This window comes from Aethalodelphis obliquidens, unplaced genomic scaffold (genome assembly GCF_003676395.1).
Source record: "Aethalodelphis obliquidens isolate GAN/ISIS:26980383/991018 unplaced genomic scaffold, ASM367639v1 scaffold36, whole genome shotgun sequence".
NCBI classification, from domain to species: Eukaryota; Metazoa; Chordata; class Mammalia; order Artiodactyla; family Delphinidae; genus Aethalodelphis; species Aethalodelphis obliquidens.
The window spans coordinates 2309416-2333093 of NW_020837980.1; the positions used below are offsets into that span (position 1 = coordinate 2309416).

The following is a 23678-nucleotide window of genomic DNA, read 5'->3' on the forward strand; positions in this document are numbered from 1 at the left end:
TCAGCCAGCAGTGAAATGCAAATCAAAACCACAATGAGGGGCTTCCCTGGTGGCGCAGTGGTTGAGAGTCCACCTGCCGATGCAGGGGCCGCAGGATCGTGCCCTGGTCCGGGAGGATCCCACATGCCGCGGAGCGGCTGGGCCCATGAGCCATGGCCACTGAGCCTGCGCGTCTGGAGCCTGTACTCCACAACGGCAGAGGCCACAACAGCGAGAGGCCTGCGTGCCGCAAAAAAAAAAAATAAATAAAACCATTTAAAAAAACCCACAATGAGCTATTACTTCATAGCCACTGGGATGGCTATATTAAAAAAAGACAGATTAGGGACTTCCCTGGCAGTCCAGTGGTCAAGACTCCACGCTCCCAATGTAGGGGGCCCGGGTTCAGTCCCTGGTCAGGGAACTAGATCCTATGTGCATGCCGCCACTAAGAGTCCACATGCCACAACTAAGAGCCTGCATCCCATGATGAAGATCCTACGTGCCGCAACTAAGACCTGGTGCAGCAAAAAATAATTAATTAATTAATTTAAAAATAAAGATTAAAGAAAAAAATCAAATATTGAAAAGGATGTTGAGAAATTGGAACCCTCTTACACTGCTGGTAGGAACATAAAATGGTGTAGCCACTTTGGAAAATAGTTCAGTAGTTCCTCAAATGTTTACACATAGAGTTGCCATATGATCCAACAGTTTTATGTGACCCAGCAACTGAGCTCTTAGATATGTCCCCAAAAGAAATGAAAACATATGTCCATCCAAAAACTCATACACAAATGTTTATAGCAGCATTATCCATAATAGCCCAAAAGTAGAGACAACCCAAATACCCATAAGCTGATGCATGGATAAACAAAAGACCGTAAAAAGGAATGAAGTGCTGATACATGTTACAACGTAGATGAACTTGAAAATGCTATGCTAAGTGAAGGAAGCCAGTAATAAAATACCACATATTTTATGATTCCATTTATATGAAATGTGCAGATAGGCTAATCTAGAGATACAGAAAATAGCACCCTGTCTCGTTGTGTCCTCACATGGTAGAAGGGGCTAGGGATTTCTGTGGAGCTTCTGGTAGTTCCCTAGGCTGTGGAAGGTGGGGAGGATTGGCACAATTGGTACAAGATTTCTTTTTAGTGTATTGAAAATCTTCTGGAATTAGATAATGATGATGGATGCACAACTCTGTGGATTCACTAAAAACCACATTATATCAGTTATATCTTAATAAAGCAGTTACTCCCCAAATGATCTTTTTTAGTTAAGCTTTTAACTTTTAGAATAAATGACATAACTTTCTGTTGATGGTAGAGCATCTGATTTCAATATCATAACAGAGTTGAGGATAATGAGAGCTGAGAGAGTCTAAACTCGTTACCCTTCTTATTTCTTGTAGTCCATCCAGTATGAATTACTTAAAATGTGTAAACAACCTAAATAATGCATAGTTTTGGAAAACGGGAGTGAAATCCATGGAGATGTGCCACCCAGCTCATCCTTCAGGGAAGGACTTTCTGCCCTCCTGTGGGAGGAGGGTGGGCAGATAGCTTCCATTACTCAGCTCCATCAGAATCTACCTCTGTTGCAGAGCCACCTAGCTTGAGGTCACACTCTTCCAAGAGCAGCCCACATCAATGGCAAGGATATAAAGTCCCAGCCAAAAATAGAATTCCTGTTTAAAAACTAGTATCTTGGGCTTCCCTGGTGGCGCAGTAGTTGAGAGTCTGCCTGCCGATGCAGGGGACACGGGTTCGTGCCCCGGTCCGGGAGGATCCCACATGCTGCAGAGCGGCTGGGCCTGCGCATCCGGAGACTGTGCTCCGCAACGGGAGAGGCCACAACAGTGAGAGGCCCATGTACCGCAAAAATAAATAAATAAATAAATAAATAAAATCTAGTATCTTGTGCATTTATTATATGCAGGTGTATGGTTTGAATTTTCACTGTTAATATCCTCAAGATGGATACATAACAGTTAACTATGCTTTGGAATTTGTGAATATTTATGAGGTCTGCTATGGTCTGAATGTTTTTGTACCTCTGAAATTCTTATGTTGCAATCCTATCCCTAAAGGTATGCTGGTAGTAGCTGGGGCCTTTGGGAGGTGTTTAAATCATGAGGGTGGAGCCTTATGAATGGGATTAGTGCCTTTACAAAAGAATCTCCAGAGAAATCCCTAGTCCCTTCCACCATGTGACGACACATAAAGAAGGTCCCAGCTGTGAATGAGGAAGAGAGCCCTTACCCAACCATGCTGGCACTTTGATCTTGGACTTCCAGCATCCAGAACTGTAAAAATTAAAGTTCTTTTGTTTTTAAGCTACCTGGTCTATGGTATTTTGTTATTGCAGTTCAACAAGATAAAGACAGGGTCCTTAAGAAGAGGAAAACTGAAACCTTCTCTGCGAGGTTTGCTTTCACAACGCAAAGAATACAGGACTCTCATGCAAAACTACTTGTGCAAAGAAGCGTTAACAGTCAAAATTTATAAAGTATCTAAAGAAAAAAATCGCATGAAAGAGACTCAACAGAAAATAGGAGAATTGACACTTTAAGAACTACAGACAATAGAATTTTGAAAAATATTTTAAAACAAAGATATTGGAAATGTTCAAAAACAAAGGAGCAGTTATCCTTAAGGGAAGGATATAGATAAAATAACAGACGGATTTTTTAAAAATTAAAAGCCCTAAGAAAGAAAAAGGTAGTCATTGAAATAACCACCTAAATTCCTTTGCATGTTTCATAATGGATGATAGATTGGATTTTGACCACATCCTGTCTTAAAATAAGACCTACTAGTTCCCCCCACCCCCACCCCATTCCATACTTTTTCACAGTTAGCTGAGTCTGGGACCCTGCAGGCACTTTTTTTTTTTTTAAGGTTTTTTTTTTTAACTTCTTTATTGGAGTATAATTGCTTTACAGTGGTGCTTTATAACAAAGTGAATCAGCTATACATATACATATATCCCCATATCTCCTCCCTCTTGCGTCTCCTTCCCACTCTCCCTATCCCACCCCTCTAGGTGGTCAAAAGCACCGAGCTGATCTCCCTGTGCCAAGTGACTGCTTCCCACTAGCTATTTTACATTTGGTAGTATATATACGTCCATGTCACTGTCTCACTTCGTCCCAGCTTACCCTTCCCCCTCCCTGTGTCCTCGAGTCCATTCTCTATATCTGCGTCTTTATTCCTGTCTTGCCCCTAGGTTCTTCAGAACCATTTTTTTTTAATTCCATATATATGTGTTAGCATATGGTATTTGTTTTTCTCTTTCTGACTTACTTCACTCTGTATGGCAGACAGAGTCCATCCACCTCACTACAGATAACTCAGTTTCGTTTCTTTTTATGGCTGCCTGCAGGCACTTTTGAGGTCATCATTACTGAAGGTTGGCCTTATCCTGCTACTTGGAGTACTATTGATAATAGCTTTAATTAAATGCTTTAAGTGACAAATTGAACGGATTTGGTTTTAGCCTCTGTTGGTCAAATTAATTAAAATGGCTGACAGAGTGGCATACTTACATGAATATTTGAATTCAGCCAAGAACATGTTGGGGTAGATTGTTGGGAGAGGCAGTGCTGTGGACCTGCACATTTTTGCTGGGTATACCAAGAATGCGGGACCTTGATTACCTAGGACATTTCTCAAGGTTGTGTTTGTAGCAGACAGACTTGAGGGATGAAGTATTTTCTCCTTCCAAAAAGAGCAGTCTTGCTTCAGTTTGATATAAAAATGGTGAATTCCCCCAAGCTCAGTGTTCTTCTCTTGTAATACAACCCACTGCATGGGCAAACATCTATCTTGACCTACCTACATTATATTTGCAGGACTTGGAGGGCATGGGGAACCAGCAGAAACATGAAGCTCTGGCTACTGCTCTTGTCATTAGTAATAAAGTCCTTTTTCTCTGACCCAGGGATCTCATGTCTTCTGCTAGCATTCATGAAATGGTAATAAAGCTAACTCATAAACAAGTAAGTAGGGTAAACTCTCAGACTCTGCACAGTTCTTGACAATTGAAAAAAATCAATTACAAGAGGGTTTTTAAGTCAAAAAGTGAAAGGTAAAACAATGAATGAATTTTTTCTAGAAATAAGCATAGGAGACTATTTTCATGAATGTAGACCAGTGAAAGAGTTCATAAACAGGACACAAAAAAATACTTGCTATAAAGAAAACACATATTGGACCTCATCAAATGTACTTCTTTACAACATAAAACATGATTAAGAGAATGAAAAGGCAAACCACAGAATGGGAGTCTATAATTGCAACATACATAATCAACAGAAGGCTCATGTCTGTAATATAAGAGGAACTCCTACGTACCACTAAGTAAAACAGTCAACCCAAAAGAAAACTGGACATGATACTTGAACAGAAACTCCAAGAGACTATCCAAATGTATCAATACAATAAAGGAATGAAAATGTGCTCAAATTAATAATCTGGGATTGAAATTTAAAGCCACAATGCATTGTTACTATACCCTCACTATACTGGCAAAAATTAAAGAGACTGACAATGCCAAGTGTTGACAAGGATATGGATTCCAGAAACTTTCATTGACTGATGGTAGGATTTTGAATCAGTACAAACACTTTGGAAAACTGTTGGGCATTAAGCTAAACATATGCATACCTTATGAGTCAGCAGTTCCACTCGCAGGTATAAACTTGATTGAAACATAGGCACATGTGTACCAAGAGACATGTCCCAAAATATTCATATTAATATTCCTAATAGTAAAAAATTATAAACCACCGCACTGTACATCAACAGTCAAATAGAAAAATAAATTGTACAGTGGAATATTATGCAGCAGTGAAAATGGGCATGAACAAACTATAGCTATCTACAACAATGCAGATGAATCTTGCAAAGATGTTAGCAAAAGAAGCCAAAGAAAGATGGTGGAGCAATAGTAAAACCAGACTGAATGGTTTTACTGAAGTGAAAAACATTAATATAGATAGAGACATTACTTGAGGGTAAAAGGAATGTTCCACGAGAAGATAAAATGATCATGAATTTGCAACCAACACCATAGTCTTATAAAAAGGAAAACTATCACAATTACAAGGACAATTGTCAAATTTAGTCATGGTAGGAAACTTAATACACGATATTTTATAAGTACAGAAAGAATACTATATGCTCTTTATGCATATATACTTTAGTATTAGAAGTATAATAAAATCATGGACAGAAACTATTTTTAAAACTTCATGGTAGTAGTTGTTTCTGCAAAGGGAGATAAAGAGAATCAACCTGAATAGGTTGACAGAGGCTTTAATTTTATCTGAAATGTTATATAATGGATTTAATCTTATTAATATTATTAGTATTAATATCATAATTATATTATTAATAATTAATTATATTGTTAATATAATGTTTTGAAATGGATTAAAGACCTAAACATAAGGCCGGATACTATAAAACTCTTAGAGGAAAACATAGGCAGGACACTCGTTGACATAAATCACAACAAGATCTTTTTCGATCCACCTCCTAGAGTAATGAAAATAAAAACAAAAATAAATGATTGGGACCTAATTAAACTTAAAACCTTTTTCACAGCAAAGGAAACCATAAACAAAATGAAAAGACAACCCTCAGAATGGGAGAAAATATTTGCAAACAAAGCAACCGACAAGGGATTAATCTCCAAAATATACAAACAGCTCATGCAGCTCAATGTCAAAAAAACCAACCCAATCAAAAAATTGGCAGAAGATCTACATAGACATTTCTCCAAAGAAGACATACAGGTGGCCAAAAAGCACATGAAAAAATGTTCAACATCACTAATTATTAGAGAAATGCAAATCAAAACTACAATAGGTATCACCGCATACCAGTCAGAAAGGCCATCATCAAAAAATCTACAAACAGGGACTTCCCTGGTGGTCCCGTGGTAAAGAATCTGCCTTACAATGCAGAGTATGCGGGTTCAATCACTGGTCAGGGAACTAAAGTCCCACATGCCGCGGGGCATCTAAGGCCACACACCACAACTACTAAGCTTGCACGCCTCAACTAGAGAGCCCACGTGCCACAAACTGCAGAGCCCATGTGCTCTGGAACCCGTGCACCACAGCTACAGAACCAACATGCCCTGGAGCCAGTGTGCCACAACTAGAGAAGAGAAAACCCGCATGCCACAACTAGAGAGAAGACTGCGCACTGCAACGAAAGATCCTGCATGCCTCAATGAAGATCTTGCACACTGCAACTAAGACCTGATGCAGCCAAAAATAAATTTAAAAAAAACAAACTACAAACAGTAAATGCTGGAGATGGTGTGGAGAAAAGGGAACCCTCCTACACTGTTGGTGGCCATGTAAATTGGTACAACCTCTATGGAGAGCAGTATGGATGTTCCTTATAAAACTAAAAATAGAACTACCATAGGGCCCAGCAATTCCACGCCTGGGCATATATCCAGAGAAAACCATAATTCAAAAAGATACATACACCCCAATGTTCATTGCAGCACTATTTACAATAGCCAGGACATGGCAACAACCTGAATGTCCATCGACAGAGGAATGGATAAAGAAGTGTGGTACATATATATAATGGAATATTACTCAGCCATAAAAAAGAATGAAATAATGCCATTTGCAGCAACGTGGATGGACCTAGAGACTGTCATACTAAATGAAGTAAGTCAGACAGAGGAAGACAAATGTATCACTTATATGTGGAATCTAAAAATAGGGTACAAATGAACTTATCTACAAGAGAAAAATAGAGTTACAGTCATAGAAAACAAACTTATGGTTACCAGGGAATAGGGAGAGGGGGAGAGATAAATGGGAGGTTTGGATTGACATATACACACGACTGTATATAAAACAGATAACTAATAAGGACCTACTATATAGCACAGGGAACTCTACTCAATACTCTAATGGCCTATGTGGGAAAATAATCTAAAAAAGAATGGATATATGTATATGTATAACTGATTCACTTTGCTGTACACCTGAAACTAACACAACATTCTAAATCAGTTATACTCCAATAAAAATTTTTAAAAAAAGAACAACTTCATGGTAGTAGTTGTTTCTGCAAAGGGAGATAAAGAAAGTAAACCTGAATAGGCAGACAAAGGAGGTTTTAATTTTATCTGAAGTGTTTTATATCTTATGAAAGATACCTGACACAAAATGATAAAATAAATTTTTAAATTCTTGGTTTTGGGTACATGATTTATATCATTCTATTTTATTTTTCTGTATTTTTGAAAATTTTCATTATAAAATGGTGATGTACATAAACTAGCAAAAACTTGTAGAAATAAAAGAAAAGTTGATTTCAAAATACAAGTATTGCAAACTAAGAATTCTACAGATTTAGTAGAAAAAATAAGAACATAGAAGAATTAAATGATACTCATCAATAAATAATCATATACACAATATATTTGTGTACTAATCAATAAATAATCATATACACATATTTGTGTATACATACACAGAGAGAGATATTTAGACACACATATATAATACACAGAAAGAGAACATTACATTTCTCAGAGAGTATACATTCTCTGAATATTTATAGAGCATATACAAAATCAGTCATGTATTTGGCCACAAAATAACTCTTACAAATTTAAGTAAAAAACAGCAAAATAGACAAAGGATATGAATAGGCAATCCTGAGAAAAGAAAATCTAGATAGCCAGCATGTTTATGAAAAGATATTAAATTTACTAGTAATTAAAGAAACACAAATTAAAGTAATGAGATACCACTTTTCACCCATGAGATCTTCCAACATTTAAGAGTAAGTAGATCTTAAAAATAGTGCTAAGGGATTTCCCTGGTGGGGCAGTGGATAAGAATCCACCTGCCAGTGCAGGGGGCATGGGTTCGAGCCCTGGTCCGGGAAGATCCCACATGCTGCGGAGCAACTAAGCCCGTGAGCCACAACTACTGAAGCCCATGCACCTAAAGCCCGTGCTCTGCAACAAGAGAAACCACCACAATGAGAAATGCATGCACCACAACGAAGAGTAGCCCCCACTCGCTGCAACTAGAGAAAGCCCACGCACAGCAATGAAGACCCAACACAGCCAAAAATAATAATAAATAAATAACAAAAAAAAAAACAAAACAAAAACAGTGCTGAGTGAAAGACTAAGCAAATCTATGACAAATACCACATACATAAATTAGAAATACATCCATATAACAATCATGTTGACGGTACATACAACAAAAGGATACATATTAGACATTAGAATGGTTTCCTGGAGTGGTGGGGGATGAGACTGGGAAATGGACATAATGGAAAAATAAATAAAATGAACAGTAATACCTACTGCTTAGGGATGTAGAGGAAAGGGAACCCTCCAACACTGCTGATGGAAATATGAAGAAAACAATCTGACACCGTATGTTAACATATCCTTGAAACAGTGGAATTCTCATCAATAGGGGATGACTAAAGTCATCCACACTGTGAAATATTATATCGGCGTTAAAGGAAACTTAAAACCACACTTGATGCTTTAAAGAATTTCCTAAGGTATTATTGAATGAAAGAGGGTGTAGAAAAGTGAGTATACAGTGATGCCATTCTAGGAAACAGTGATCTCTCCCCACCCCCAACCTAACCCTTTAAATGTATGTTTGAGTACATACATACATGTGTGAGTAAACGTGTGTGTGTACAAGCACAGAGAAAAAATAAGAGGGAACATACACGGAATAGGGTGAGGAACTAAATAATGGAAGGGGGAAGGAAAGGAGAGGGAAAGGCAGAGGCAACCAAAAGAAGAAAAAATAAAGATTGCACTAAAAAAATTCAAGTGTATGATCATATTTATTCATGAATGTAAAAGTGTATATATGAGGGAGTATTTGTAGGCAGAAATTAAATAAGGTTTGTATTGGACTTCCCTGGTGGCGCAGTGGTTGAGAGTCCGCCTGCCGATGCGGGGATCACGGGTTTGTGCCCCGGTCTGGGAAGATCCCACATGCCGCAGAGCAGCTGGGCCCGTGAGCCGTGGCCGCTGAGCCTGCGCATCTGGAGCCTGTGCTCCACAACGGGAGAGGCCACAACAGTGAGAGGCCTGCGTACCGCAAAAAGTAAATAAATAAAAATAAGGTTTGTATTATTTGTCTAACATACGAGTGTCTCAGATAGTTGGAATCTCAGGCCACATTTGAGGTATGTTGGTCATGTAGGTCTCGGTTGTTGCCTGCTTTGATAACTGTGCGTATGCAGTACTGGCACTAAGTTTATTATCTCTGTGATTTGCACTATTTGTGGAATCTTTGTGGTTACAGTTCTTTCTTGAGTGATTCTAATACCTGCATAATTTTTAAGAAAAATAGTGAAAGCAAGATTGTTGCATTAACAAATAAAATTTGTCAATTTGTAGGCCCTAATTTAATGTTTACTTAGAAATATGTGACTAAAAACTTGGTGGAAACTGTGTCTTAGGAATTGGAGAGACTGACTTAAGAAAAATATCTTGTTATCAGGATGCATTTTAGTAAATGAGGTATGCTGAGAAAAAGTTGTAGAGGAAAAGAAACTTGCCCATAACTGAGCACAGACTAGGCTTTTGCATCTTACCAAGCTTAAGTTGTAAATATTCATATAAAATGTACACCCTGGGGCTTCCCTGGTGGCGCAGTGGTTGAGAGTCTGCCTGCCGATGCAGGGGACACGGGTTTGTGCCCCGGTCCGGGAAGATCCCACATGCCGCGGAGCAGCTGGGCCCGTGAGCTGTGGCTGCTGAGCCTGTGTGTCTGGAGCCTGTGCTCTGCAACGGGAGAGGCCACAACAGTGAGAGGCCTGCATACCGAAAAAAAAAAAAAAATGTACACCCTGTTTATGAAAGGACTAAGCACTAACAAATAGCATTTGGAGGTTCCTTAAAAAAATAAAAATAGAACTACCATATAACCCAGCAATCCCACTATTGGGCATATACCCTGAGAAAACTATAATTCAATAAGAGACATGTACCACAATGTTCATTGCAAAACTATTTACAATAGCCAGGACATGGAATCACCCCAAATGCCCATCAACAGATGAATTATCACAAAGAAGATGTGGCACATATACACAATGGAATATTACTCAGTCATAAAAAGGAACGAAATTGAGTTATTTGTAGTGAGGTGGATGGACCTAGAGTCTGTCATACAGAGTGAAATAAGTGAGAAAGAGAAAAACAGATACCATATGCTAACGCATATACATGGAATCTAAAAAAAAAAATGGTACTGATGAACCTAGTTGCAGGGCAGGAATAAAGATGTAGACATAGAGAGTGGACTTGAGGACACAGGATGGAAGGGGGAAGCTGGGATGAAGTGAGAGTAGCATCAACATATATACACTACCAAATGTAAAACAGCTAGTGGGAAGCAGCTGCATAGCACAGGGAGATCATCTCGGTGCTTTGCGATGACCTAGAGGGGTGGGATAGGGAGGATGGGAGGGAGGCTCAAGAGGGAGGGGATGTGGGGACATGTGTATGCATATAGCTGATTCACTTTGGTGTACAACAGAAACTAACACAGTATTGTGAAGCAATTATTCTCCAATAAAGATCTATTTTAAAAAAAACAAACAAATATTAGGAATCAGTACCTGTACAGTGTAATTTACTATATTGTATTTGTATTTCAGATGCCTTTGGTGCTTCATGAAGAATATTTCTAGATATATCACAGACATTAAGCCTTTGCCACCCAACATAAAAGATAGACTGATCAAAATAATGAGCGTGCAGGGGCAGATAACAGATTCGAATATAAGTGAGGTAAGAGCATATACAAAGAGCATGTATAGCCTGTAAAGCAGGCTATTATATTTTACTGTTTAGCTGTGGTTTCACATTTATGGAACAGTGATTTATAGTAGGATTAGTAATAATTTTAAAATATAATAAAGTGTTGGGGTTCTTTTTTTCTCCAGATAACCAGAATGTCCATGTGTAATAGTTTCTAAAAAATCTTCTCCCACTATTCTTTCAGGTGTTTCTCTTGTCTTCATGGTACCAGCATCCATGAACTCCATATTTTCAAGAAGTTTAAACTCTTTGATTGAGTTCACCTTAATAAAGCTGGAAAAAAATTAAAATGCAGGGTGAATAAACAAATGGCAAAAAAAAAGACCCACAGTAAGAAATATATATGTTACATTGTGACGCTAGCGCACAAGCCACACCTCTGTGTAACAGTACTCTGTACAGTACACTTGGATATTTTCTATTTTATTCTAGTATGTCTTATTCCATTTAAAAAATGATCGTAGCCTATTGACTTTGTCCATTCATGGTTAGCAGTCAGTTAAAAATCACTCTTCTAAACTCTTCTCATTCTTCTTGGGTACCTCACTCCAGCTAATTTATACTTACTCCCCTTCACTAACTAAGCTAAAATTAACTATTCTGTAAGGGAATAAGTGTAGTAAAGGCCTCCAACTTGAATTAAAATTCTAGCCTTGCTGCTCTTTCTGACATTGAACCACAGTTGTCTTAACTGTAAAATGGGTTTGCAGCTATCATCACTCACTGCCTACAGAGACTGGAACTACTTATTGCTGACTTTACTACATACTCTGCCTAAAGCCTGTGATCAAAAGGAAGCAAGCTCTGATGGTAGCACTCCCCATATGTCTACAATGGTGACTTCACATTGGAATTGTGCTTCAGTGTGCCATAGTGTTTCCTCTACATTAACTTGATGTGCCTTTAATGCTTTATTTTCTTCCTGTTAGCTTGCATTTGAACATAGACATTTTAGTGTTGTAGTCTGCTTTGCTCTTTGGAGGTAGAATCCAGCTCTTATTGTTGATGGTTCTGTGGATGTATATAATGTATGTGTGGCTCACAGATGAAACATTGACGCTACAGAAAACGTGGTTTTCTTCACTTCCCCACATCCCTTTAACCTGTATTTCAGTGACTTAAATTTTTGTTTTATGACAATCCTGAACATTCATTTAAACCTAATTTTACCTGAATAAAAAAGGGCTAAGGGGGTAAATGAGATAGAAAAATCAAAAGCGTTATTTTCCTTGGTGTTTCCGTCTAATCCCCATCCTTATGAAAGTCCTGCTTATGAAATTATTTAAAAGACCAGATCTAACGTTTTTTTTAAAGTTGCACACATCTGGGGATGGCTGTTTTTGAAAAATTTCCTAAATCTTTTTGTAGTCTCTGGGTGGAGAAGGCCTTTTTAAACATGACACCAAGTTAGAAAACAAGAAGAAAAAGATTGATAGATTTAAATACATAAAAATATAAACTTCTTTATGGCAAGAAGAAAAAAATAAAGTAACAAACTAGGAAAAATATTTGCAGTATGTATGAAATTCTATTTTTTTAATCTTGCCAATGTAAATCATGCCTGCAAACCACTAAGAAAAATCAAAACAAACAAATAATAAAACAAAAGAATCAGGAAATACTCCAAGGAAAAAATATAAATCAGCAATAATACGTAAGAGGATATTTAACCTTATTAGTAATCAAAGTCACAGTTTGTCTTTCAGTTTAGCAGAGACTTAAAAAATAGTAATACCTGGTGCTGGCAATAGTGTGGGGAGCAATCACTTTTATCCCCTGCTGTGAGAGTGTAAATTGATTTAAAAAAACCTTTTAGGAGGACAGTTTGGCATTCTATCAAAAGTCCTAAAAATTTGCTTACCATTGACTCAAAAATTTCACTTCTGTTATTTTTTTCCAGTTTTATTGAGATATAAGTGACATATAACCTTGTGTAAGTTTAAGGTGTACAACACACGTGATGACTTGATACACTTATATATTATGAAATGGTTACCACGGTAGGTTAGTTAACATCGCCATCACCTCACATAATTACCATTTACTGGTGTTAATCTCAAGAAAATAATAATTTAAAAAGCACACAAGAATGCTCACCATAACATTTTCGTAATAATAAAATAGCTAACAGTTATATATAGCATATATTATAAGCAAGGCACCTTTATTTCTCACAAATATCATCCTCCTCTTAATGAGGATAGTGAGGCACAAAAAGAAAGCAGAGCTTGATCACAATTACAGGGTTGGAACTCAGGCAGCCTGCCTCCAGGGTACATGCTCTTATACACTGAACTATATTGCCTCTTAAAATCAGTCTGAATGTTCAGCTTAAGTGTTTGCCAGTGTAGGATGCATTTAATAAGTTACAGTGCATGCATAAAATGAAATAGTATGCAACCACAATTATTATTTTTATTAAAAGTGCCCATTTATAAATATATGTGATCTGATCCCATTTTTCTTCAAATATTTTTTTAAAAACTCAAAAAGCATCAAAACTAATATTATGTTTGTCACTGGGTGTTGACATTATGGGTAATTTTAGCTATAACTAGTTAAACGCATGGCCTTTGGAATTAGGAAGACCTGGCTTCCAGTCCTAGCTCTCTCTGCTCCTTTTTTAGCTGTGTACTTTGTGTTGCTACTTAAGCTCTGGGTGACTCAATTTTCTCTTTTATAAAATAGCTATGACCAATCTCTTAGGGTGGTGTGTGTGTGTGTATGTGTGTGTGTGTGTGTATGTGTATGTAAGAGAGAGAGAAAGAGAGAATATTAAATGACATATTTTATGTAACACTTAGTACCCTTCCCGGTAAGTGCTCAATAAATAGAAATAGTTATTTGTATCATTTCTATAATTTTTCTGTGCTGTCTGAATGTTTTATAATAACAGTACATTACTTTCATGTTCAGAAAAGTGTAAGCCATTTCTATTTTCATAAAAATAAAGCAAAAGAGAAGGAAAATACCCCCAGAAAAAGAGCTCAGAATGCTTTGAAATTGATCTGCTATTTGTTGCCCTCAAGTAAACATTCAGTAATACTGGGTTTGTTTGTACTAGCTCCCAAAAATAAAAATGAAGGAGGTAAATATTCTAGATAAGCATTTGGTATATAAGTGCCTAAAGACTCGTACTTGCTGAGCAAAGAGACACAGAGTTAGAATCTCTAATAATAGGAACCACTGGAAGAGGATAAGCTCCCCCCACCACCTTGGTTCTGCTTGCAGGTCTAGTGGGTCCTTACTCTGTACCAGCTGTCTCAACAGTGCTCTGTGTCCCAGTAAGACTTTGGGGACACTAGAAGCTGCACCTCCAGTTGGAAGTAGGTTGGTTTTTTCCTGCTCTATGTATCTGTCTTCACACAGATATGTTTCTGTATTCTTTGCTGTATTTTCCACCTGCTGTTTTTTTATGACCATCAAAACACTGAATATGGAATAAACATTTATATTTATAGGAAATATTAATTTCTCAAAAACATGTATTTATTATAGATTTTACATCCTGAAGTCCAAACTCTAGATCTACGAAGCTGTGATATTTCAGATACTGCTCTCCTGCACCTATGTAACTGCAGAAAATTGAAGAAATTAATTTTAAATTCCTCAAAAGAAAACAGAATTTCCATAACTTCAAAAGGTATGTTTATTAACACAATGAATTGGTTGAGTACTGTTCACCATCTGGCATAAGTTTGGAGCAGAGAAGGGGAAAATATGTTAAAAGAGAGTATAAGTATGTCAAAGAAATAGGAACTATATTTATCAATAAAATATTCAAACTAAGCTAAAGAATCCAAATTAGAATTCTTGCTTATAATCAGCACTGGAAGTTGGGAAATACACTAAGTCACTACCTTGAAGTTTAAACATGTTTAAAATAAACATGGATAGATACCTCTATATTTTAAATATTTTACCTAGTATAGTGAAACAAGAAATGACCAGTTCATACTTTGTTAAGGCTTTCTTGTAATAGTACAACAGAAAGTTAAATCATCATCAGATTAAATTTACTAGGCACTCTCCTATCAGCCTGTTCACTGCATAGTTTTGTAGCCAGAGCATAAGCTGCCCCATTTTGAACAGCACAAAACTAATCATATATTTTCCACTTCTGCTGCCATAAAACTATGTTAGACAATGACTGATTGACTGGGAAAGAACTAATCCCGCTTGCTTAATTCCAGATACCAACTTCAAAGACATTGGCCTGGAAGATGGCAACAATTTATACTATAAGCCAGTCAAATAGCAAAATCACCAAGCTCCCAGTTCCCTGAAAGATATAAAGGTCTAACACACACTCCTAAGTTGTTTTTACAGGAAGCGTACCCCCACGAGATGAAAACTGCTGACCATCAGCACGTAGACCCCAGACTGGTTGAAACCAGAAGATTGGTGTTGCTTGAAACTTCACCTTGATGCCAGCCAATCTGAAAATTGTGTACAAACTGCTCATGTACCCTGCAGCTCCCTCCCTCACACTGCCTATAAAACCTTTGTCTCCCATCCGGCAACTTGGAGATGGTCTTAGGACAGTAGTCCACTAGCTTCCCAGGTTGCTGGCCTCCTGAATACAGCAAACTTTTCCTTTTCCACCAATACTTGTCTCTGGAGTATTGGCCTTTCGAGCAGCAAGCAGCTGAACTTGGTACCGGCCTTGTCCAGTTACAGTTTTTTTTTTTGTTTTTTTGCGGTATGCGGGCCTCTCCAGTTACAGTTTTTTATAGCCAGACAAACTGCATTTTTCAGTGTGACTGTTACATGAATTAATGGATTTTTACCATTTTTTTTCAATAGAGGATTTTTATCTTTTTCTTCAGTATAAGAAAGAAAGAGTTATTTGGCTACCTAGGTTTCTGAAAAATCTTGTGGGTAGTTGGCTCTATTTTACAATCAGCTTGGTTAGCAAGTTAGGATATTCATAATACTGCAAAGAAGCATAAGTTTTAAAATGTTTACACAAATATTGATTCACTAAAAAGAACTTTCATGCTGGACACTAATGAATAAAATAAGAGTTCTTTCTTAAGATATGGAAGACAATAAAAATGACCTACACACGAATTTACCATCTTCCCTTTTGTGTATTTTGCCCATGAAAGTGTCTTTTAACAGTGCTATAATGTTTGTCCATGACTAAAGGGCCCAGGATTCCTGAAGTACGTTTCTATTTATGTGGCACATTATCACGTACCTGTCACCAAAGTGCTTTTACATCAGTTGAATTGGACTTAAGGGCTTCTGTTTTCTTGACCGTTGATAAAATGTAAGATTGGTCCAGGCTAACAAAGAAGGTGCATGTTGGTAGCAAAGGGCAGAATCAAAGAGGGAAGAGAGAACACAGAGATACAGGTATGATTCCTAAGGATAAGCATGAAAACTATTACTTAAGACATTTGGGCCATTTAACTTTTGATTTCTTTTCAGAGTCCACGAGAAAATTAACTTTATTTAAAACTTTTAACAAAAAGGAGAATCATCTACTATTTAATTACCTATTTTGGTTCTGAATGACTTTTGGCTATTTCCTAAAAGCAAGTCTAATCATAAACAAAAAAGTCTTGTCATTAATTGCAGATATTCTGAAGAATATACCACAGATTATGTAGAGAATTCTTGAAACATTCCAAAAGAGTTTTAAATAATGACAACATCACTGGAAATAAAGTATATCCCCACATGCATACTTTGAAAAAGGCTAACGTGCAATTGGATGTATCAGTACTGGTGATTGATGAAATGAAAATCAGTTATATTTCTCATATATAAACATATATAGCTCATTGATACAGAATTATGTTTTCCCTCAGGAATAAAAGCTGTGGCTTCATCTTGTTCTTACCTGCACGAAGCTTGTTTGAAAAGATGCTGCAATCTCACTGATGAAGGAGTCCTTGCTCTTGCACTCAATTGCCGGCTGCTAAAGATCATTGATTTAGGTGGCTGCTTAGGTATTACTGATGTGTCCTTGCAGGCATTAGGAGAAAACTGCCCATTTTTGCAGTGTGTTGATTTTTCAGCTACTCAGGTAAATGAAATACAGACTTGAAAGGTAGAGACTGTATGTATTTGCCCAGAGTATTTCCATAACTCATCAGAACATAATTAATTCTTTTTGTTGTTTGCTAAAAATTTTTTTATTTATTTGTTTATTTATGTATTTATTTATTTCTGGTTATGTTGGGTCTTCGTTGCTGCGAGCGGGCTTTCTCTAGTTGCAGAGAGTGGGGGCTACTCTTCGTTGCAGTGCACGGGCTTCTCATTGCGGTGGCTTCTCTTGTTGTGGAGCATGGGCTCTAAGGTGTGCGGGCTTCACTAGTTGTGGTGTGTGGGCTTCAGTAGTTGTGGCTCGCGGGCTCTAGAGTGCAGGCTCAGTAGTTGTGGCGCACGGGCTTAGTTGCTCCACAACATGTGGGATCTTCCTGGACCAGGGCTCGAACCCGTGTCCCCTGCATTGGCAGGCGGATTCTTAACCACCGCACCACCAGGGAAGTCCACTAAAATTGTTGGCTTCATGCTTTGATAGTTAAATAATTACAGTATAATTTGGCACCCCCCCCCCCCAGTTATTTTCAGTAAGGGTGGAAGGTATGTGTGGCTAAGACACCTTTGCCAAACGGGAGGAAATAAAACTATATCTAAATAATTAATCATTTTTATAAACGTTTGCTTCCATCATCTCCATTTACGTGCTATGTTCCTCTTTTCCTTTGCTCAGGTATCTGACAGTGGTGTGGTTGCGCTTGTTAGTGGACCTTGTGCCAAGAAATTAGAGGTAATTTTAAAATATCTGTAAAGATGATGATTATCTGAATTCACATTATCCTCAGAAATTCTTTTTTAAACCTAGAAGACAACCAGTGCCTTATTCTCAATTAGATATTAAAATGGACTTTTTTTTTTTTTTTTTGCCTCCACCTCTTTATTCCCAGAGTGAAGAAAAACTGATTAAAGTTAGGAGATAAAGTATACTTTATAGTAAATCCCATTTTACTTCCAATAAAAGTTCTTATTCTCCAGAAATTTTAGCTTCTAATACATTTAAAGATAGTCTTATTATGGATGAAAATACTGAAAATTTATCAATGTAAAATGACATTCTTTAGAATTTTCATGTCTGGCTGATATTTTTACCAGGACTACTTATTCTCTTGCCAGTGTTTTTTTCTTGACATCATATTTTTTCTCTTGCCATCATCTTTTTCTGAATCCATGAAGGGATACAGACTATACCACTGTGGCATAAAAATTATTTTGATCTGAAGATGTCTGAGAAACAACAAGGGTTAAAAAAAAAAAAGAGACTTTGTCTTAAACCCCACCTTCCCCCATCTGCCTAAAAGCAGACCATTCCAAAAGAATTCAACTGCCTCAAACCCCCTTTAAGGTAGGCTTCCCATACATGGGGAAGTCAGATGACAAATTGCATTAAATAAACATTGTCATAAGATTATCGTTAAGTCCCATCTATTCTCCTAAAGGTCATTTTGTCTTCCCTAAAAAGTCACTTGTTTTTCTGAGTGTCCTTTCTCCTCCTCCCCTTCCCCTATTAAGATGGTATATAAACTCTAAATTCTAGCCATTTCTTTGAGCCACTTTCTTTGTGATCTTGTGAATAAACTTCATCTTTTCTCTTGCTAATCTTACTGTCAGTTTAATTCGAAGGCTTCCAAAGACAAACATAAGAGGATAGAGAAAAGGTTTTTCCTCTCCAGAAGCCACATTGTGCAGCTGTTTAAAAAGATCTTAAATTAGTGTTCAGCCTTTGTATCCAATGACTGATGTGATACCTGTAACCTATTTCTAAATATGAAGAAGACTTTTGTCCCAAGATTTTGTTTTTTTCCTTTTTCAGTTTACAATGTTTTATTTTGTTTTTACTCATAATTAATATAGCTGTGCTTTTCAACAATAAATCACAGCAAATCCTTTTTGGAAGTAAGCTGGCTATAAATGAACTATAAAAGTTAGTAATCACTATTATAATAGAATGGTGGTGCCATGTTTTTGCCAAAATATTTCTGCTTGATTTAATGCTCAAATAGTTTTTTTGGTGATATTTATATATTTGCATTCTGCTTGTATTTATGTATGTATGTGTATGTGTGTGTATAAAATAGCATATATATTTTTACAAATCTTTTAATTAAGAAATTCCTTTCTTTAAAATATGAAGTTCCAAATTCCAAATTGCATTCTAACTGTAGGGACAATAACTGCCATAATTTTTACTGTTTAAATACTAACATTTGTTGAGCACTTACTACATTCTAGCCTCCATGCTACTGCCTTATATTCATCAGGTTATTCAATTTTTACATTATCCTATAATCACCATCATTTTTTTTTTAACATCTTTATTGGAGTATAGTTGCTTTATAGTGGTGTGTTAGTCACCATCATTTTTAACAAAGTTCTCAAACAGTTAACCTAGTTTATCACTTCCTAATAAAACCACCAGGAAATTAGTTGTTATGCAGTGGTAGGAAATATACCTACATATTTACTTCAGCTTTATAAAATTAGGAGCACCAACCTAAGCAGACTTAGGAAAAAATCCAGTAACCAATGTGTTGGTCATTGTAGTGTCATTGAATTTTTCACTTTTTCAGTTTTCCAAAGCTTATTTCTGTTAAGTGCCAAAACATTTTAATGGAAATCTTTCTGAAATTTGTTAGAACTTAATTCCTTCCTTAAAGGAATATATTTTAACCTTTGGCTCATAGCATCTTTCTGACCACAATTTCTGACTGAAACTGAAATACAGATGTCTTCATCTTTTTAACTGATTCTTCTCTTTTGGGTAACATGTATGCCTGCTATTTATTAGATACCTTGTTTTAATCTGTTGCTTTTAATTTGTTCAATTCTGGAAAATTAAATTACCAATGTTGCTAAATAGTTTATAATTTGAAAATAAATTTGATTAAAAGTCTAAGGACCTCTCCTAAAGATTGACATTTAGTACAAACGTATGCTACAGCGTTTGTTGAATGTCAGGATTGCCTCTGAAATCTCTGTTGATCTGAGTTCTCAGTGAGCATGGACCATTTTGTTCATCACTTTGTTGTCATTTTATCCCCAGGTTTGACTGCAGTTCCAGACATATGGTAGCACCTAATAAATGTTATCATATTCTTAACTTCATATTACAGTCATTTTATAGTTTTCTGTAGTCTTCATGATTAAAAGTTTAATTTGCTGTATAAAATTATTCATTTATTAAACAACTATTTATTGAGTATCTGCTGTGTTCTAGGCACTGGCATATCAGAGAACAAAATCTGTCCATGTTATGTATCACTTTCCTTTAATCATTTTTCTAATGTTGGTAATTCAGATTATTTACAGCTTTTAGCTACTGGAAATATTCATATGTTGGGACATACCACTTTTTTCTTCCATTGCTATAATGAACTCTCCATAATGAAACAAGTGGATCAATAGGTATGAATCCTTTTTTTAATGGTCCCAAATTCAGATTGCTGAATTGTTTCCCATAAAGGTTATGTTGTGAATTCACAGTTTTTGCTAGGACCCCAATTTGCCAGAGTTGAATATTTTCTTTTTTTTAATGCCTTAATATATTTTAAATGAAACCTGACTTGAACACTGTTCCTTCCATCTCTTGTTCTCAGTTGTATTTCATTGTCTGTAGCCTTTGCCAATTCATATCATAGGATGCCTTTGCCAATGTATAATATACAATGCTTTCTGCCTCAATTTTTATGAGTTTTCAATATATTCAAGTTTCCTTTATTTCTAAGATATGATTAATTATAATATGTACACCAACATAGTATTTCTTTTCTCCTGAAAAGCTGATATTACCATAAGTATACATATCAATTACCACATGAATCTTATTTCCAGAATTGTTAAATTTTTTTAATGTGGGCAAATATACATAAAAATTGCTGTTTTAACCATTTTTAGTGTACAGTTCAGTAGAATTAAGTACATTCACATCATTGTGCAGCCATCACCATTAACTATCTCCAGAACTTTTTCATCATCCCAAATTGAAACTCTACCCTTTAAACAATAACTCCCCATTATCTTCTCCCCCAGCCTCTGGCAACCTCTGTTCTATCTTCTGTCTTTATGAGTTTGCCCATTATAATCACATTTTTTTTTTTAACCCATTCATCCATTGATATGTTTCCACCTTTTGGCCATTGTGAATACTGCTGCTATGAACATAGGTGTACAGATATCTGTTTGGGTCCCTGCTTTCAATTCTTTTGGATATATCCCTAGAAGTGAAATAGCTAGATCATATGCTAATTCTATGTATAATTGTTTGAGAAACTGCCATACTGTTTCCATAGCAACTGTATCCTTTTACATTCTCACCAGCAATGCAAAAGGGTTCTGAATTAGAACATTAAACAAAAGATAGATAATGTTTCAAATATATGAAAAAGTATAGAAAGTAATATAACAGACCTGTGGACCAACCCCTTGAATTTTAACATTTTCTGCATTTGTTCCAGTTCTTTTTTAAAAAATTATTATATGTTACATCTAAAGCTCCCTCCCCTTATTTATTCCCCCTTTCTTCCTTCAGAGGTAACCACTCTTCTGTGCATCTTTCCTTCCATAGTTGGATGCTTCATCTCTCTCTCTATGCATATGTGTGTGTATGTGTATATATATCCAATAAATAAGATATTGTATTGTTTTATATGTTTTTAAATAGTACATAATAGTTTCATAGTGTGTGTGTTGTTTTACAATTTGCTTTTTTATTCAAAATTATGTTTTAAAATTTTTTCAAGCTTTATTGAGGTTTAATTTACATACAATAAAACTCACCTATTTTAAGTGTACAGTGTGATGAATTTTGGTAATTGTTATACAGCCTTGTAACCACGACCACAGTTAAGTATAGAATATTTCCATCACCCTAAGAGGTTATCTCCCATCCCTTTGCAGTCAGTGCCCTGCTGTGGCCCTCTCCCAAGCAACCACTGATTTTGTCAGTATAGTTTTGCCTTTTCTATACTTTTATATGAATGGAATCATGCAGTAAATTGTCTTTTGGTTTTTTACTTTTTTCTTTTACTTCTTTCACTTGGCATAATGTTTTTGAGATTCACCCATGTTGTTGCACGTGTTAATATTTCATTCCTTTTTTTTTCTGAGTAGTATTCCATAGTCTGGAATATGACACAGTTTGTTCATACATTCACCATTTGATGGACATCCAGGTTGTTCCAATTTTGGATGATTATAAATACTGCTATGGACATTTGCATACAAGTCTTTGTGTAGACATATGGTTTCATTTTGAGGGGGTAAATACCTAGAATGAAATTGCTGGGTCATATAGTTGAGTACATGTTTAGCTTTATAAGATGCTACCATAGTGTTTTCTAAAGTGTCTGAACTAACATTATGTTTAAGATTTATATCTATTAATACAAATAGATATTTTTCATTGTAGCTGTTTTATCTTATTACAATATATTAATGAACCACCATTTATTTACCCAGTCTCCACTTCTTTACTATTACAGATAATATTGCAATTGGCATATTTATAAGTTGTTTCCTTACGCACATGTACAAGAGTTTCTCTCTATATAGTGGACATCTGCAGTTGGAATTGCTGGGTTCTGGGGCATACTTACTGTCAGTTTTAATAGATACTGCCAAATTGCCTTATAAAGTGGTTGGGCATTTAACTCTTAAAGGTACTATACCTTCCAAATTACTACAGAATTTCACTGGTCCTTTCTATAGAGTTTTTCTTGCAAGTTGATATTTGGGTTTTTTGTTATCAGAGTACAGTATTTCCCAAGCCTTTTCACACTGTTATTATTGTCCTATTTTTTCTTTTGATTATACTTTCTTTATTTTTAAATAGGAGATTCATATGGGATATTGTGTGAATCTGACTGATGAGGCTGTAGAAGCTGTCCTTACTTGCTGTCCTCAGATATGTATATTACTCTTCCATGGATGCCCCCTGGTAACAGGTTAGTATGAGGCTGCTTGGGTTCAAATCTTGGTTTCACCTTTTAATAACTGTGTGACCTTGAGTAAATTACTTAACCCATTCCATTATTCAGTTTCCTCACATTAAGTGGGTATAATGACAGTATCTGCCTCATAAACTTGGTCATGATGATTATCTGACAACACTTCATATGGTGCCTAGCACATAGTGAGGGCTCAGTAAATGTTAAGTCATGATGATGATGGTGATGGTGGTGATGGCAAATGCTCAGTAAATGTTAACTGCCTTGAGGAGGATGATGGTGGTAGTGGTAGTGGTCATGATATTAAACATTATGCTTTATGAAGTCAAGTTTATAATATTACATCTTTCAAATATGCTAAATGACCTGCTTTTTTTTTCCTAATTTATTTTATTTACTTATTTATTTATTTTTGTCTGTGTTGGGTCTTTGTTGATGTGCACGGGCTTTCTTTAGTTGTGGCGAGCGGGGGCTACTCTTGATTGCGGTGTGTGGGCTTCTCATTGTGGTGACTTCTCTTGTTGTGGAGCACGGGCTCTAGGCGCGCAGGCTTCATTAGTTGTGGCATGCAGGCTCAGTAGTTGTGGCTCGTGGGCTCTAGAGCACAGGCTCAGTAGTTGTGGTGCATGGGCATAGTTGCTCCGCGGCATGGGGGATCTTCCTGGACCAGGGCTCAAACCCGTGTCCCCTGCATTGGCAGGTGGATTCTTAACCACTGCGCCACCAGGGAAGCCCCATAAATGACCTGTTAACTGTAATCTCATCAAGCTGTAGCCATTGAGATTCAGAATCATTTGGCTAATGTGGTACTTCACTAAAGTAGTCACAGCCCTTCTG

General features: G+C 36.5%; 1 protein-coding gene across 7 annotated transcripts in view; it reads left to right on the plus strand.

The window, feature by feature from the left end:
• AMN1 (antagonist of mitotic exit network 1 homolog) overlaps positions 1-23678 on the plus strand; it is a 65727-nt gene that overhangs the window by 27792 nt on the left and 14257 nt on the right. For 6 of the 7 annotated variants that reach the window (XM_027129291.1, XM_027129297.1, XM_027129293.1 and 3 more), the window contains 5 exons: positions 10683-10815; positions 14344-14488; positions 16665-16882; positions 17573-17629; positions 22727-22838. In XM_027129291.1, the coding sequence (XP_026985092.1) occupies positions 10683-10815; positions 14344-14488; positions 16665-16882; positions 17573-17629; positions 22727-22838 (665 nt within the window). Of the gene's footprint in view, positions 1-10184; positions 10188-10682; positions 10816-14343; positions 14489-16664; positions 16883-17572; positions 17630-22726; positions 22839-23678 lie in introns of all 7 variants that reach the window. The other variant, XM_027129298.1, reaches the window with a different exon arrangement.